We start from the raw sequence: 18,307 nt of genomic DNA, 5'->3' as shown, positions 1-18,307 counted from the left end.
TATTATAGATAGTAGTAAAGAGTAAGTGTTTTGGAAGGAATGAGTATTTGAGGGAATCTGATTTCGAAGCATGACATAATTATTGTTTAAACGAGTGACAGTGTGAATCATGTCTCGAACCGGAATGGCAGATACCATCTCTCCTTCTCCCCCTCCCCCTCCCCCCCTCTCTCTCTCTCTCTCTCTCTCTCTCTCTCTCTCTCTCTCTCTATATATATATATCTATCTCCATCTTATTTAACAATTCCAGCAATATGACTTCACAATGAAAATACAGGCAGGTTGAGATGTATACGCAACTCCTCCCCTACGCGCGACTGACAAAAAGCGCGCATTCCTTTTATGACGTCATTAGTATTGCGCATTGATCGAACTAACTCGTATCCAAGCAAATGCACCCTCCTCCAAAATACACAAAATCACAGTGCAGTGCAGTCCAAATAAATATATCTACATTTTTATCTGTGTGGCGCTTAACCCCATTACATCATATGCATCACCAATCCTTCAAGACGGGCTAAGTCAGCGCAAACGTTTTATATAAATATAATGAGAAGGAATAATATTCACCTTGGACTCAAGATATGGGATTGATATCGTACTTAATTGACTTAATGACTGGCTCGTGTGAAGCTGGTAAGTATAAGGAACGCTAGAGGTTACCCTTCGTAGCCAGTTTGAAACGCAATGAGATGTGAAATACAAGGACACTGATTGATGTGTTTGTCGCCTGCTTGTCATTTCGACGTGTTCGTATGTAATGGAGCAGAGGGAAAAACGCAAATCCAATCGATTTTTTGTTTAACATGCCCTTTACAGCCGAAGGTTATTCTATATCACTGTCAAGGGTGTTTGTTTTGTTTTGCTTTTGAAGAAAATATATCCATCTTGTGCAAGATGGCATGAGACGATGATATAGATAAATTTATATTTTGTAAAAAGAGATGAACGAAATGTTTCTCAGGGCTGAGATTTAACTTGTTTCTGGGATGGCATAGGTACATGTATAGGGCACTGCTCGATTAACACAACTGAGTGGTCGTTCACTATATTCTTGATTTTGAATGCAATTTTATATTTTGTTGTATTGTTTTTTAAATTGTGATTAGGATAATAAATACCACACCATACCGTAATATCTTCCCATTGAATAAACACAAATGGAAAAGGGAAATGAAGAATGTGTCGAAATGACGTTGTCTTTTATTATATTCATGATTCAAGAACCCCCTCCCCTCCCCCTCACCCTCCCCCTCTTCAAGGTAGATTTGAAGAATTAATGATACTATAGTGATGAATCATCGCTCTATAGGTTCACGCCTTCGCTTGCTACAAACAAATGATTCAATTATTTAAGCGTTTGGGCTTTAATTTAAGTTTCGACATGTTTTATTAAAAATACAGTATTATGTTAAGCAGTTTAGTGCTATAATTTTGTATTAGATCCAAATAAGGGGTCTTCTCCCCTCCCTTTTCATCTTATTCCCTCACTCACCGTCTCCCTTTCCTGAACCTTTGTTTGATCTTTCTCTATGTTTATTACATGCCTCTATAATTCCATTTTGTATAAGAAGAAAATAGACTATAAGTCATGCAATTATAAATCATTTTTGCATTTTAAATTTTGACGGGGAAAACAATGTGGTTTTATTTTCATTTTTTAATCATCAGATCACGGTCATTATTTTGATGATTTTTTTAATTTTTTTTTTATTCTGTATTATATTGTTATCGTTTTCTGTATTCTGACTTTCATTTCAGCATGGAGTTGGATTGCAGATTGGACTGTGGAGCCGCCCTGGCCTTACAGTTACACATACGGAAAGAGAACACGTTGTGAAGAATTAGTTCTAGCAAAAACAAGTGAGTTCTCTCATGATATGAATCCTTATTAGCTAAGGGAGACCCCCCCGGGGGCGGGTGGGTACTCAAATATTAAGGCATACGGGGATGTACCGCTCTAATAAGTCTTTTTTCACACACAAAATCCTTAAACATTGGTCCCTTTTGTAGAAAAATATCACTAAACATGGGTCTTTTTTCAAAAGATTCCAAAAATTGTGAAAATGGCCCTTAAAAATCGGTAGGGGTTGAGTTTTGAGCGGCACACCCCGTCCAAACCAAATCTGAGTACCCCCCCCCCCCCGAGGGAACAATTTGAATATGAATAGGCAGATTAGAGTAAAATAAGTGTTTTTGTACTTTATGATAGTATTATATAATTTCTTATTGAAAAAGGGAATTTATTTTTAGGTATAAAACCGTCACTTTATATTCCTCCGAAAATTCAGGACCCTGTAACATTAAAATCGACTTACAATCTATCGTTAAAATTTTTCTTTTTAATTACAGGGTACCTCGACGATGAATGGACCACAACTGATTACTTCGACTTCGGCGTCATCGTCCTTGCTGCAGCCCTTCCCATCGTCACATCCATCGTTATGTTGTGCAACATCTTCCTGCCTAGAATACTCGAATGGAGGTCGAGACTGGGTTCGACCACGCTCGACTCAAAGCATGCCACGATACTAAAGTGTGGGGCGCCATCGGACGACCAGGTTTGGAAACAGTGTGATAGCTGCCATCGCCTGGTTCGGATTCAGAGGGAAAGAGTGCGAAAAAAGATCAAAAGAATAAATTGAAGATAATGTTCAATAATAGGCAGTCTGACAATAACATGATTGTATTTCTATACAGAAATAGTCCATAGATATGTAGTTTCCTAGCATATGGCTATAAATGTTGTAAGCAAATATGCGGGATAAAACATTTAAATCAATCATAATACATGTGTAAGAAAAACAGAATGTATCATTTTACTTTTAGAATGATGGCTTTCATAAAATCATGGTTAGAATTATGGTAGACAGAAGGCACTATTTCCTCATAGCTTTTGGAACGATTGAATTGAATAAAAACAAGTAATGATATCATAATCACTCGATAATGGATTTCTGTGGCTTTGTGTAACATAAACATGTGAGGAATGAGTGTTCTTTATTATTATGTAGAAGCGTGAAACACAAATTTAGTAATTGGGGTTTGGTTAATTTGTCAAGTCGTAAGGGTGATTATAGGCCTTAAAGATGGTAAAAATATTCCGTTTTCAATATTTCCAATCATGCACCAACATTGAGCTTCGGCAACCTGGACAATTTCAAAAATGAAACGCACAAGGCATCCGTTTTGCATCAAGATTACAATAACAAATAAAAATATTTAAAAAAAACCCTGAATATATGTTTAATGTCTATAGTCATCAAAGAAACGGTTACGGATATAAACCGTATTAAACTGAATGATTCAGAGCATCAGGTACATAAACCATGAAACTTTTCAAATTGAAAACAAAAACAAAAAATACAATGTTAATTATGAGCTCCTGTATCCATTAAAACCTACCACATTGAAGGCACTTTTTGGCCATTCGACACCAAGTGTTTTAATGGACTATTTGACTTAAAAATGTAACAGCAGTAATGAAATGAATAAATATTGAAAATATTTGTATTCTAATGGCAGTAACCTACAACCTACCTTATTCCGAAGACTGCCGATAGAGGGGGTTAGAGTGCTAATCTATCTCAAACAACCTGTATATACAGATATGTGCATTATTTATTCACATCGATACTTAATTACGTCATTAAAGCATCCGCCACAAACCTACTAGATCATTTCAAACCTTGATTAATTTTCAATTCAATTCAAATCATTTTATTCATTTCCGTTTTCAAGAAAAACATTACAAAGGTATATACAATGATAGGCATTTGCAATATATAAGAAAATGAAAATTTGGATAATTAATTAGAGGAAACCTCACTCCAAAAGGTAATAACAGTTATTCTGACAGAGATGAGATGTATTCCTGCCCTTTGATGTACAAAATCCCTTACTTAAGTGTATAAGAGATATATAAAAGAAAATATTCATGGTATGATGTTTAATACCTTTTAGCATGACATTGGGAGCAGCCATTTTCTTGAAACAGTGACGTATTAGGCGAACATGTCATTTATAATGCACCAAATTTTAGTTGAATTTTGTTTTCAATTCAATAACAAAACCTTTACTTTTCAATATGGGAAAAATCATAGCTGAGGAGTTAAAGATTATAATTTGTAACAAAATATATGACAGGGGCACAAATAATGTAAATCATTTATTTAAAAATACTAAAATAAAGCAGTTGACAAATCTATTTAATTTATGCGAAACCTTCAGCCCAGAAGAGCACTAACTTATTTATGCAATTTGCGTTCTGACAATATTAGTATAAAAGACAAAAGCAGGTGAATGAAATGCTTCATCACCACACGCAGCTGGGAAGGAAACGTCCATAAATTTGAATGCATGATACATCACGTATTCAAGGAAATAGCGATACCTATGTCTTGCTGAAAAAACTGTAAATTATTCTTGCTTTATAAATGTACCTTTCTCATACAGTTTGGTAGGGAATTTTGTAGATTCATGGGCAAAAATATCTTAAATCTCACAGAATAACTTAGTTATCTATTGGGGTGAGGTTTCCTTTAATCATTCATAGAGCCTAGCATTATGTATTATTCCCTCGGAGGACTCTCCCACGTAAGCCGGACAAAGCAGCAGTGCATTACATTGGCAGAACTAGAAAAATGTGGACCATTTATCCCTTCTCGATTTCTTCCCTTTTTCATTGTTACTTTTCTTCTTTTTCCCGTTAGGCTCTTTTTAGGGCCAACCAACCATGTCGAAATATTACGTTGTGTACCCGCTAACCTCGATCAAATTCTCCTGTATTAGTTTGGATTGATACATATCTATAGAGTCACCCGATCTGGTTTATACATAAAATTAATCTAGAGGTTTATTGATCAAAAGGTTATTGATCAAAAGGTTTCTAAGTCGGAAGGTTTCGCCATCAGAAGATTATTAATCCACACGTTCATTAAATCATGGTCCATGATTACATCAAAGGCTTATTAATCCGAGGGGCTTATCTGAAGAGTAATTTATTTCTAAAAAGAAATAGAGCAAAATAGAGCAATATATAATAGGAGTTATATACGAAATGTCGTAATAATGAACAGTATTACCTATAGGAGGTAATTTTTGACTCGATCAAGATGATTTTAGTAAGTGCAATATTTCCTGATAGCTTCCTCAAGGCTAGTCGATATTATATAAATATTTCACTTAGGGAATTATGAATCTTTGAAATAATTACATTTATTTTACAAAACTGAGTTATGAACCTACAAAATATCAGACTCCGGAATAATGCACCTTTGAAGTAAGATACCAAATGCTCGGAATTGTAAAGCTTATTTCATTTTCGGAATAATTACCCCCTGGTGTAGGAAGTAAGTGGGAAATCTGAAACTTCAGACACTCCACTTACGAGTGTCTCACGGCCTAGCCCCTAGCCCCCTACCGCCCTGAATTATCTGGTTTTACTCGTACTGTTATTGTAACTGACTGTCTTTGTCAGGTTGCAGAAAAGAAAGGAAAAATAAAACGAATAAGGAAATCTTATTCATTTCTCGTGATTTAACTAACATATACTACGTCTTTGAATGCCACGGTCGTTGACGCTTCGTAATTAGGGACTTTTAGATTGAGTGGACGAGAACACGACGAACGCCGACTGATCATGCGTGTCAACGTACTTAACTGCCCATGTTGACTACACTTAGAAATCTTTTAGATTGCACTCGACGATATACATGCATGCAGGAAGTAACACTATGAACATCACGGACAACGAAAGAGGACAAAATATACAGTTCCTTATTCTACCCTCAACAAAAGAACATCCCTTTACTGCTATTATGTGAAAATGTGTAGAACAGGTGTATATACATGAGACACCTGTTCCACACATTTTTACATAATAGCAGGGAAGGGATGTTCCTTTGTTTACCTGAGGAACTGTATATTTTATGCGCACGCGGCATACTAGTATCTTGTGCATGTAAAGGCGCTATATAAATATCAATATGTATTTATGTATGTACTAGATTTAGGAGAATCAAGGTTGACGCATTCTTGATCGCCGACTGAGACGACGTAACGCATGCGCAGTGCCTTAAAATGACGTCACACGTTACAGTCAAAGCTGTCGACGTGCAAATCTAAAAGTCCCTATTATGAGAGTCAACTACACAAAATAAATGCAAAATGAATGGCGCAAACATTGCATTAAATAACTAGTGTATGCATTGATTGTCTTCATATACATGTAGGTACAGGTGGGTAATCTTTAAAATAACGCCTCGTCCATGTGCAATAAGTATCATTCAGTTAAACCACCTAGCGTCGGGTTTAAGTTTTAGTAGGATTCAGGTCAGAGTTGATCCCAAGACCAGCTCATATATCTCTCCATAGGTTTTATACGGGGTCACACCCTTTTAGGAGCACCACGAAGTGTCACAATTTGCAGGTAAAGCTGCTACACCACCTTTGTTCTTTCCCTCTTCACAGGGGAAGTAAACGTGAGCAGTCAGGAAGTGCTCCACCTGTTCCATCATATAAAGCGTGTTCACGCTGCTTGAAAATAGTGTTTGCAAGCAAGACTAATTCGCAGCTTTAATCTATTCATTACCTTTGGTATAAACTCACCAATTTAAAACCCGGCTTTTATCACCCGAGTATGATATGCCATTGAGTGTAAGAGGATTTCTAGAGCTTTCGAGAAATCGAAGGTAATTCATAACAATATTGTACAAGTTCTTGCTTTTAGAAATCATGTGCGGATTGCGTTATATATCGTTGTATAATTTGTCCGAAATTTGAACAGGAGAAGGTCTCTAAATCAACCTAGGATGATTTTTAAAGGATTTTTTTCAATCTTTGTTCAGTGCTTGAGTGTTGATATCAACCATTATCAACACAAATTATATGATAAAAACAAAACACTTTGTAATTAAAAGAAAAAAAGAAAAAAGAAAAGACTGACTTGATGGCTAAATTGACCTAATGAAGTAAGGAAACATATTACACATAAGTTTTATAAAGGATTACCACGCCTTCAAGCTTAGGTTATGTTGCAATCCTTCTCAATGATTTTATAATTTGTTTATTATCAAGATTATGTTGAAATTAGTTTGTAACTTTTGAAAAAGACCATAAAGGAAAAGAAAATAAATCGAAATCAATAATAGATCAATATTATGGATGCTTCGGAGTTCAAAATAAGCAAAAGTATTTGTACTTGAAAATGTTTATATTTTCAAGTGATTTAAATTTACTAAGGCCATACGCTAGGGTTGAAATAATACGTGCGTGATTTGAGGTGTATGTTATTCACGTTGGCGTAAATCATGCACTATTAATTTTTTTTTTCAATCATTATAAAAGCAATCCTTATCATGAGGCATCGCTTCTTATGTGTGATAATTCTTTATAAAATATTAAACTTTCACTATGCGAATCCAAGCTTATATTTAGAACTGTGCAATTTTATGTTAATTTTAACAGTGGGGCAAAATTGATCAGTCATTTTAAATTCCGTAAATGTTTAACTACCTATCCAATTTTAAATTATGCTTGTACATATTATATTTAATTTCATTTCCTGATCTCATTTTGTTATTTTACTCTTGCATAGTATTTTACCTGCACTGTGAAAGCATGTACAACTCAGTATATGACTGCTATTCACGTATTTATAAACCTTGATTGAATTGAATTGATACTCGTCCACATAAATCATGATTCTTTTTGTTTTGGTTTTAACGAGAATGCTCACATCATCATCAGAATCATTTTTTTTACCATTACCAAAAATGAGCTTTCTCTCTACCGACTGAAGGTGAAACCGTTAAATATTTATACTTCTGCCTCGTGGGACTATAGCAACGACAATTAAATATACATTATGTATCTTATAATTGGATTAATGAAAGACAAACGCTCCGTGGGAATCAAGTGGGTTTTATTGGCATTATGGTATCTGGGCTAAACGTGTTGACACATCAAAGGCTCCGTGATAATCTAGTGCTTGTGATTGGTGTGACGAGATCTGAACTGGAAGTGTTAACACACCCAATAACTCTGTTAGTCGATGCGCCCTTTCTGTATTCAGCATTCCAGCAAATAACATCACAGCCTTCATGACCATTGCTAACGTGTTGGGAGATTGAACATTAAGTATAGCGATTTAATTTATGAATATTGACAATGTAATAAGATTTGTGTTGGTAGTCGTCGACCAGGCCGGAATCATTGACGTCGTCATCATCGATGTCGTTTCGCATCGTTTTTAAGGTAAATCATTATTAAAATGTACTTTAATTTGCAAAGTTTGCCCACAATAATATTGTTTATGACATTTTGAGAAACAGTTTATGAAACAAGATCGCAACTACTTTCGAAATTCAACCTAAGGTGATATCAATGGCCTTTTACGTCACCTTTTAAAGCGCGAGAACATCAAAATGACGTATTACGTAATCCGAACGTGATTTCTAAATTGAGCCAGAACTGTTTTTTTTTTCTTCTCGAAAGTAGTTGCGACTGTGTTGAAGTATAACTGAATCGTATCGTGTGATTGATAATACAATACACTTAATTTGCTGATATTGTATTGGACTATATTGAAATTATTTGAATTCAGGCGTAATGGCTCGGTGGTAGTGCAGTGGACGGGTAACCGCGAGAATGAGGGTTCGAAACCAAGTCGATGCACTAGTGCTGTTTGGTAAGGCATTAATCATCTTAGTCCTGCCCAAGACCCTCGGACAGAACTTAAAACCTTCACTCTCCTGGTAACTTACTTTCAAGCATACAAATAGTTTCTGAACAGTGGGGTAAACAAAAATCCATACATGTATTTGTCATACCAAACTGAATATGCATAAAGCCTTTCAAAGTTCTCGCGTTTGTATGATATACAAATATCGAGAAAATATAGAGAAAAATACATTTTCAAGACAACAACATAAAAATAGAATTTACACAAAAAAGTGTACTAAGGCATTTACAAGAGTAACGTTCAAGAAAAAAACATTTCCGAGACATTAAACATATATTGCATTAAAAGTCTCTAAAAAATGTCGATAAACATGTATATGCTTACATCAAGTTGTTTTCCCTCACATTACTAATACGAACAAACACCTCTTTTACTTTACGTTACCCTTATGTTAAAATGAATATCTTCAAATTTTTAAACAGTAACTTAATATTTTCAATAAGCGAGTTAGTGTACATCTGATTCACTTTATTTCTCTCCCCTTCAAGCTATAAGATATTTCTTCATATTGTCTCTCATCTTTTATTTAATTTATAGTTTTTTTCATTCCTTAACTCATAGCCTGCCATGAGGCTGCTTGCACGCTATTGTTACGCTGCTTCTTGCATGCTAGCAAACATTCGTAATAGCAGTTATTGTTCATGCCTATTGGACTGTGCCTAGTGCTTTGCACGCTCTATTGTTAGTACCATCGCGTTAATCCGATTATCTCGTTATAAATCTGGCACTGGGGGGATTAGCCCTGTGGCAGGATAAGAGTTAATATAACCGTTTCATCAAGGGGCTTAGTTGCCTCGTGTTACACGTACTTTGATCTGAATTCGGTTCAGAGATTTTGACTATTCGCATTTATCGCTTTGTTAATCCTATGTCTTCCTAGAGTATATAAGCATGTCACAAGTACCACATAATTGTAGAGTACATAACAAAGTGCCCTTCGTACAGCCTTCTTTTATTGTTTAGTTTTTAAACTAATGCTTTTCGTTATAATATTTTTATGTTTACACATTGTATTCCAAAAGGCGTGTGCTTGTTTATAGCATGAATGTATTCATAAATGTAATCATCCTAAAACGCGTTACTCTGAACGGGAGCGCACAAATATAGATAAAACGTTGAGAATGTTTTTATCGAATTTGAGCGGCTTTCAGGACTGGTCATTCAATGGTGTGAAAACATTTTCCTGTCCAGCAAATGTAATCAGTCAGAATAAAAGAGATAAAGTCGCAAGGTATTCCTTCCCGGTATTTTCTAATACCCCCGTACTCGGATTGGAGGCTATTGTAACCGGGTCTGTCTGGCAATTATCCTTTTAAGCGCCGTTATAAAAGTGCAATTAATAAAGAGAGGCGTTATTAATTTCAGCGTTGTCATTTACCGATTGTACAATAAGAGTATATTAACTAATATTTATGACCAGTCGGGTAGTGAAATATTAAAGAGCAGGAAACATTTGGAATATGCGATGGAATTTTACCCTCGGTGCAGAGTACTTTCTACATTCATCATCTTCGATATCATAAATTAGTCCAGGAAACATATTTGTATGCTAATTGCCTATCGGCGATGAAATGAGTATGGTAAGGGTAAAGGCAAAGGCAATAAAATACCCCACCACGAAAAAAATTATGATATAACTATATATAGATTTGTTGATTTCCCGGTTGCTATAGCATTTTAACCATCATTTTCTTTTAAATGATTTCCTTGTCGTATTAACATAAATCACCATCCTAATGAATCTATGGACGTTTATTACCATTGTTCATTCGGATGTCATATTATTTTTGAGCCACGAAGGATTGTTTCTCATGATTAATTCATAATGGCAAACGCGATCGTGGTGTGTGTGTTCGGTCAACAGTTTCTATTGTTCATATTGTTGAGAGTTGAGCGTTGGACCTTAGATATTTTCAATTATCCTTTATCGACCCTACGTGCTTCTCGAGGCATATTCGGCAAACATGTCCGGCAAAAGGACGATTTCAATGACAGTAGCAAATTATTGATCAAGCACTTAAGGACTGACCAGCAAATTTGATTTTGAATAATGATTTTATTCTCCGTGTGTGTCCACTTCAACAACAAAATTCAATCAATGGTATTCTGATTTATTGTGTATCGGTTTATTGATCAGCTATTCACGATTATTTCTCTTTCTTTGTATCATTTCATCCAGTGATTTCTCTGACCGCTATGTGAACAGAAAGAATCTATATTTACGTGACGAGGAATCTACGAAGAGTGTTTTACCATTTGTTTCGTAATTATGAGAGTCTTCAAAGGATTCGTGACCCTTGCGAGAACTCGAGTTGGTACGACCAGTCTCTTTCAACCCACCATCCCAATCAATGGACTGATTGACAGTCCTGGACATTTTACTTAAACGGTCAAAATATTCCTTTGAAATAATTTTTGTTTGGTTTTATTGGAAGTAACTTGTGATCGAATTCGGGACACTGATTTTGAACAGAGGACTGAGAAGGTTCAAATCTACGGAACTGTCGAAGCAGCTTTCTTTTCTACTGCTCCCGAACTCTGGAACAGCCTACCTCTTCAAGTGAAATCATCACTAACTGTAGAACAATTTGAACACGGTTTGAAGACACTCTATTCTGAAGTCGTACGTATTTACTGAACTCACACTGTCTCTGCTTTAATAGAGAACTTTTTCTTAAATATAATTTATTTGTCATTCTTATATTATATATATTATACACTCTGAAACTAACCCATTTAACTCTAACACTATAACACTGACTCGTGGAAGGCATCTGAAAGTGCTTTGTATCTAGTTGAAAAGACGCTATTTACATTTTGAATATCATAATATGATTTAAAGTGAACCATAAAAGGTTTTCTCTTTCATTCACAGTCTTCGCAGTCCATAGATAAGTTCTTTTGAACCTTGCGAGCTTTTTGCTGATCGGTTGCCCCTATCCCTCCAGGATGTCATCAGTGTGTGACAACTCCACAGTCGCCTTCGAATTCAGCGTCCAGGGTATCATTGCTGCATGGATCTTTGCCACGACGTCTTTATTAGGAATCCCAGGAAACATTCTGGTCATCGTGGCCGTTGCCCTGTCTCAGCAACTGCAGACGTCAACAAACATATTCGTCGTCGCTCTCGCCGTCATCGACCTCCTCAACTGCCTCCTCTTGCCTGTTCAAGTTATGTCTCTCCTAGGAATTGGAAGGTCATTCGCTTTCGACTGGACTTGTACGATTGATGCAGTGTGTATGTACGTATTCTTAGGAATCAGTGTGTCTACATTAAATCTGATCGCCTACAACCGATTCTACATGATTACGAAAGCAGGAAGAGATTACACTCGACTGTTCACAAAGACAAACATGGCAGCCATGCTCCTGGGAGTTGGCGGCACAATATCGACGGTTACTGTCGTCTTCGCGGCAACAGGAATCGCCAAATTCGGACACTACGAAGGCATCTGCGCTCACGTCGAAGGAAAATCCTATACATACCTATCTGGCGTGTCGTTGCTGACCTCTCTCATCGTTATTGTGGTGTGTTACGTCAAAATCTATAAACACGTCAAGCGCCATTTGCGCCACGTTGTGTCAATAAAGGATAATTCAGTTTCTGAAACCGTCACAATTGTCGCATTGCCTTCTGAATGTCCGCAAGCCAGAGAACTACGGGAGGAACCAAAGCCAGTCAATGCAGGATTTGCGCAGCGCCAGAGGGAACTCGAAACTAAGATCACAACGAATATGCTTATTGTCATCGTTTTCTTCTTCCTGTGCGTTTGCCCATCCATCTTGACATTGATTCTACCCGGTGATCAGCAAGCTAGCGCCATCATCGTCGCCATCATTGCCCTCAACAGCTGCCTAAACCCTCTCATTTATGCCTGGAAGCACCCGGTGTTCAGACACGTCTTCAAATGCATCATTGGTCGAAAGATAAGGGAAATCAAGGAACCTACACAATGGGCTCGGTCACTCCGCAGGACAGTCAACGTGACAGATCAATGACAACGGAATTATACACTGACGCTGTTGAGTGAAATATGGGTGTAAACGTACGACTATTGATTGGATGTGCATGCATTTGTAACTGGAATACTTTTGTTATTATACCTGACATAGCCAGTGGTATATCTTCAATAAAAGAAATAGATTTGCATTTGTTTTGAAGAAAAAGGATTAAAGTAGTCCATACTTTATGATAGCCTAATGATTTCTGTAATCTAAAGAAGCATAAGACATTATAATTGTAAATTTCTGCAGTTACACTCCATTTGAATGATTCCAGCTGCCACTGGAAATTTTCGCGCAGGTAAAGCTTTTTTTTATTAAGCAGGGAAACATTGGAAATGGTAGTAAAGGTGAATCAAGAAGGCAAACATTTAGTATACCATTTTATTAAATGAAATTTGTCGACGATAAAATGCTTTTTCGTATGTGTGCGTCTTCTTAAGGCGCCGAGAAGACCGGGGAAACAAGAACAATTTTTAAAAATCTAATACACTATAAACAATATTTATATTGTAACATGTCCTACGTTGTAAAAGAATTTTAAAATATATTTTACAACAAATTCAAACTGTTTCATTTTCACTCTAATATGAAAGCCTCACACAATGTAATTATGTTTAATGCAGATTGTTTTCTATAAATGATTTAAATGTGCAAATGGAGCCGTCTTGCAAACATGATGACAGCGTTACGGGACAGGTGTACATCTCGCCCCCGCCCTATATTTTATTTTATGATTTGAAAAACATGATCCCCAAATTTGATAAGTTTTTTTTCTTTGCTAGTCAAAGACTTTTTGAAGACCTACAATGAATGCTCCCTAACAAACATTTCCCCGCTCCTGTGCTAACAAAGCAATGTTTCTAGATGTCATTCCCTTTGTCGTCATCAACAATGAGTTTAATGTAATATTTCAAAAGTGTCAATAATTTCAGTTCCTCTACATTTTCTTCACTATTCAAATGATTCTGTTTAATTTACTATGCTGTTAATTTATAGGCCTTTTTTCTTCTCTTCGATATTTTTTCAAGACCACGTTTAGAAGTGTACATTACATTATTTTTCAATATTCTTCATCACCCCGTTCGTGCATTTCGAGTCTTCAGCGCTGTGTCTGTATTGAGAAAAACACTTAAAATATCAGGTTCACTTTAGATTTGGTAGACTTACAGTGTCTCCCATCGCACTAACTGTATTTCAACAAACAATAGAAGAAAATTACTAATTGAGTCTTTGTTTGGCATCAAACATCAATCAGCCATTAACGATATCTATACCTCGTTACAAATATATGCATGATATTCAATCATCCTGCACTGGAAACGAGCGGTGATTCCTTAGAAACATTCTAAATAGAACCACAAGTCCATCTTGACTCTCGAGCTTGGTATATTGATTTGGTAATTGGCTCCTGTGACATTAAGGGTTGCTATTTTTTGCGGAGGACTTCATAAGTGAAAGCTGCTCAAATGTCTAGGGTTTGGAGGTAGAAGTCGCGTCTTTGTGCCACAGTTGGTTGTGACATATGCAGCCTTGTAAATTATAATCTAAAGGTATATTTACGTTCATAATCTACGAAGCATGATGTCTTCTGTAGGTAACTTTACAGAGGATGCCTCTAATATGAGTGTCCAGCGGATTATCGCAGCATGGCTCTTTGCCACGACATCGTTCCTGGGAGTTCTAGGAAACATCTTGGTCATCGTGGCAGTCTCCCTGTCATGTCGACTGCAGACGAAAACAAACATATTCGTGGTCGCTCTCGCCGTCATCGACCTCGTCAACTGCCTTCTCTTACCCGTTCAAGTGATGTCTCTCATCGGGGTAGGACGATCGGTGTCCTTCGGCAGGGTTTGCACCGTCACTGGTGTAGCCATGTCTGCCTCCATGGGAGTGAGTGTAACTATCCTAGTACTCATAGCCTTCAATCGATTCTACATGATTACCAAAGTAAAAACAGACTATACTCGATTATACACGACAAGGAATATAGTGGCCATGATTGTCGCTTGCGCTGCGGTACCGAGTTTCAACGTCGTATTAGCCGCATCAGGACTTGCCAAGTTCGGATTGGACGAAGGTATATGCTCTCATGCTGAAGGCAACTCATACTCGTACACAGCTGGGGCATGGCTACTGGTTTCCCTGCTCATTATTGTGATCTGCTACGTCAAAATATATCAACACGTCAAGCGCCATTTGCGTAGCATAGGGTCGGAGGAGCATGCTAAAGGCAGTCCACAGGACGCGTCGACGGTTGAATATCCGAAGACCACAGAACTAGGCGAGGGACCAAAGTTGGTCAATGCAGAATTTGCGCAGCGCCAGCGGGAACTCGAATCGAAGATCACGACGAATATGCTGATCATCATCGTGCTCTTCTTCCTGTGCGTGACACCGTCCATCATCATCCTCTTCGTACCTGACGATCACGATGCAAGCTCCATCACCGTCGCCATCATCGCATTCAACAGCTGCCTCAACCCGATTGTCTATGCCTGGAAACACCCAGTGTTCAGACACGTCTTCAAATGCATCATTACACGGCAGATCACTGATATCAAGGAGCCGACGCGGTGGGCTCGTTCACTCGTAGAAACGCACTCTTAAACAGAAGCATTGGAAATAACACTGCATCGCTTTCATATAAAATATGCACTTTTTGTAGAAATAGTTTGTGTAGTGGGAAATTGCATAGCGCTCATGTTTGTAACGCTTGACATCCCTTGAGATTGCAGAAGACACAATTTTAATAGCACGATGATCACAAAATTGTTTTGATCTGATTCAATTTGACATTGTTTGAAACTATAAGCGGAGTTTATCTTCTTTGACATTCTTTTGCATTCTTGTACATTCATTCCGTGGTGTGGTCATGCGATTGCGTTCTGGAGAGAGGTGAAAAATAAATGGTGAGTGTTAGTATGTTATGATGCAATTGCGAAAGAACGTCACAGAAAAGATGTTCCCTGAAGAGAGGTGAAAATAAATAGTGAGCGTTATTATGTTATTATGTAATTGCGGAAGAACGTCACAGAAAAAGATGTTCCCTGACAAGCATGGCTCTTTAAAATGTTCATATTCAAAATATGGCAAGTAGTATGCCACACGTTTGTGTAGGCCCATATACATCTTTCTGTGTACAGTGCTTGTACCAAGACTAGGCCAAATTTGTTATCATTTTGATGACTGCACAACCTTGCATTACACACCGATACTAATAATTATGATCAATCTTTTTTGATCCATTCCATACCGTTTATTACACAATGCAATCGCATAACCAGAACTCATCTTTAGTATATTTCTAAATGCCAGTACAACATATGCTAATAAATATTCAGATGATTTCTGTTCGAAGTACCTGCAATTTTCTGCAACGAAACATTTCATTTCAGTTCAATTAAAAAGCTGGTTACATTGATATATTTCGCATGAAATCATACAAACCATGAATTTCATTGAAGTTTATATATTGCATTTACAAAATATTGTAGTTATAACAGTTTAAAATATATGTACATGCATATTATTAGCATTTAAAATGTTTATACATATTAAATTAAAAAAAATTATAAAAGAATAGCAAAAGCATTTATGTCGTAACCTTTTTGTAAACAAGAAGGTGATGCAAACCATTTAAAAGGGTACAACTTATAAACTGTGTCTAAAGCCTCGGTCACAAATGCCATTACGAACTGCTACGAACGCCGTACGAACGATTTTCAGACAATGGAAATTCGGAAGACAATGGAAAAACAGGGAGATTCGTACGAAATTATCGATCGTACGAGCCTTTGTGACCGTAGCATTAGATTCAAACAAATTGTTTTGCTGCTGTCTTTAAAACCCCTCTAAAGTGTTGGGAGCCCAAAAATTCGCCAAAAATTTGATGGCAAATTGCACATAAGTTGTATCATAACGGAAAGAGAATGGCACACTTTAGCAAAGATTTTCCCCCAAAATATGTGTTTGAAAACCAATATTGATAAAAGAATACACAATTTTGGGTTTTCTGTTGTATGCAGAAAACCTAAATTTCATGTTGCATTCTTTCATCAATATTCGACTTCAAACACATTTGTTTTGAAAATCCTTGCCGAATTGTGTCATAAATGACATCCTTTTTCACATTATGTTACAATTTAAGTGAAATTTTGCCATCAAGTTTTGGAGGCTCCTAACACTTTTGAAGGTAAATTGTACATCATTGATAACATGCGAAACTTTGCCTTAAATTTCTACTGGAATATCTCTTTGCTTCATGTATTTTATACTTTTATGTTTTAAAAGAGATCGATGTCTTTTTTTTCTGCCGATTTGTTTTGGTTAAGTCTTGGGCAGTAAATACTGTTATTGTTGCTATCAGTTTTCGGTATACTGTAAAATCATGAATAAATAAGAGATAAACAAAAATTGTTTGATCTCCTATGTTACTATCGAAATGAACCCTATCTTAAGACTTTTCTTTGTGTAGGTCACATTGTATGTAGTCGGTTTCATAATTATGCACGGGTTTTGGAATAAGTTTATGATTAAATTAAAACTTATAGATGAACAGCCTGTTTTAAGACTAAACAATTTCCATTCAATATACTGTGAAATCAGTCAGAGAGATTTAATAACAATAATGATAATCTGGATTTATATAGGCTAGCTCTTAATACAAAACACCGTCTCTAAGCGCTTTACAAAATATTTAATACGGTGTTCTCTGTTTTATTGCGAAACCTTCTTTAATGGACTTTTTAAAGGAGATTAGTATAACAAAAAACATATCGTAATGATTATATTATGATAAATCCATGTACAGATGCTTCATGGTTATGATGGTCATCGACTTGTTTATGTGCAGGCTACTCAATTATCATGATAGATAAAGTAAAATAATTGGGTAGCAGCGAAGGGTAGAGTAAATGAGAGAATAGGGAAAGATGAGCTTGGCTGATTATTCTCATATCAGATCATGGGGAATACGTGTGCGTGTGCATGTGCGTGTGTGTATGTGTGGGTGTGTATGTATGTGTAAGGGAGAAAGAGAGAGAGAGAGAGGGTGGTGGGAGAGTGGAAGACTCGAGGGGGTTGGGGAGGAAGGGACAAAATTAAAAGCCTGTTTAAAAGCCACACATCCAGGTCCGTCTTTGCTTTCTGATATACCTCCGTACTTTGACATTAATACTTAATTTCATTATACATGAATTATAAAAGAGCCGCCCTCTTTATTATCTCTCTCTCTCTCTCTCTCTCCGTCTGTCTGTCTCTCTCTCTCTCTCTCTTTCTCTCGCTCTCTTTCTTTCTGTCTCTCTGTCTCTCTGTCTCTCTCTCCCTCCCTATCTCTCTCCCTTTTATCTGAGTCTTTCAATTCTTCTTCTTACTGGGAGAATATTAGCCGGTTAAGTTCAATAATCTAAATGAATGTATGTTTCTTTCGTAATTCCTCGGGACCTAGTGACAAGTCATCCATGAACTTGTTATTGATAAATCAACTATAATACTCGGAATCCAGTCTGCAAACATTACTTGTTGTTTGGCAAATCTCGGGCGAGCTTTCAGGTTGTCAAA

At 36.7% G+C, this 18,307-nt stretch overlaps 3 protein-coding genes across 3 annotated transcripts; all 3 read left to right on the top strand.

Annotated features, from left to right (window-relative positions):
* The first annotated feature begins 430 nt into the window (after positions 1 to 430).
* Positions 431 to 2,843, top strand: LOC105439965. Its single transcript, XM_011669537.1, has 3 exons — positions 431 to 636; positions 1,762 to 1,863; positions 2,353 to 2,843. Exons 1-3 carry the CDS (start codon positions 585 to 587, stop codon positions 2,643 to 2,645), a joined length of 447 nt encoding a protein of 148 aa, XP_011667839.1. The 5' UTR covers positions 431 to 584; the 3' UTR covers positions 2,646 to 2,843.
* Positions 2,844 to 11,692: 8,849 nt separating this feature from the next.
* On the top strand, positions 11,693 to 12,742 carry LOC582114 (alpha-1A adrenergic receptor-like). The gene has a single exon (XM_782085.2). The coding sequence runs from the start codon at positions 11,693 to 11,695 to the stop codon at positions 12,740 to 12,742; it is 1,050 nt and encodes a 349-aa protein (XP_787178.2).
* A 1,587-nt stretch (positions 12,743 to 14,329) lies between these two features.
* On the top strand, positions 14,330 to 15,355 carry LOC582077 (melatonin receptor type 1A-like). Its single transcript, XM_782050.2, has one exon. The coding sequence runs from the start codon at positions 14,330 to 14,332 to the stop codon at positions 15,353 to 15,355; it is 1,026 nt and encodes a 341-aa protein (XP_787143.2).
* The last annotated feature ends 2,952 nt before the right edge of the window (positions 15,356 to 18,307 follow it).

The sequence above is a fragment of the Strongylocentrotus purpuratus genome, unplaced genomic scaffold (assembly GCF_000002235.5).
Source record: "Strongylocentrotus purpuratus isolate Spur 01 unplaced genomic scaffold, Spur_5.0 spur5_scaffold_16, whole genome shotgun sequence".
Taxonomy (NCBI): domain Eukaryota; kingdom Metazoa; phylum Echinodermata; class Echinoidea; order Camarodonta; family Strongylocentrotidae; genus Strongylocentrotus; species Strongylocentrotus purpuratus.
Note: the sequence above shows the minus strand (reverse complement) of the source record. Positions and strands in the feature narration are given on the sequence as shown.

Excerpts from the sequence above, each read along its gene's own strand:
- LOC105439965 (XM_011669537.1), top strand. The coding sequence starts at position 585 with ATGGGATTGATATCGTACTTAATTGACTTAATGACTGGCTCGTGTGAA. Across the intron at positions 637-1,761 it reads GACTGGCTCGTGTGAAGCTG|CATGGAGTTGGATTGCAGAT; the intron begins GTAAGTATAAGG and ends CTTTCATTTCAG. Across the intron at positions 1,864-2,352 it reads ATTAGTTCTAGCAAAAACAA|GGTACCTCGACGATGAATGG; the intron begins GTGAGTTCTCTC and ends TTTTAATTACAG.
- LOC582114 (XM_782085.2), top strand. The coding sequence starts at position 11,693 with ATGTCATCAGTGTGTGACAACTCCACAGTCGCCTTCGAATTCAGCGTC.
- LOC582077 (XM_782050.2), top strand. The coding sequence starts at position 14,330 with ATGTCTTCTGTAGGTAACTTTACAGAGGATGCCTCTAATATGAGTGTC.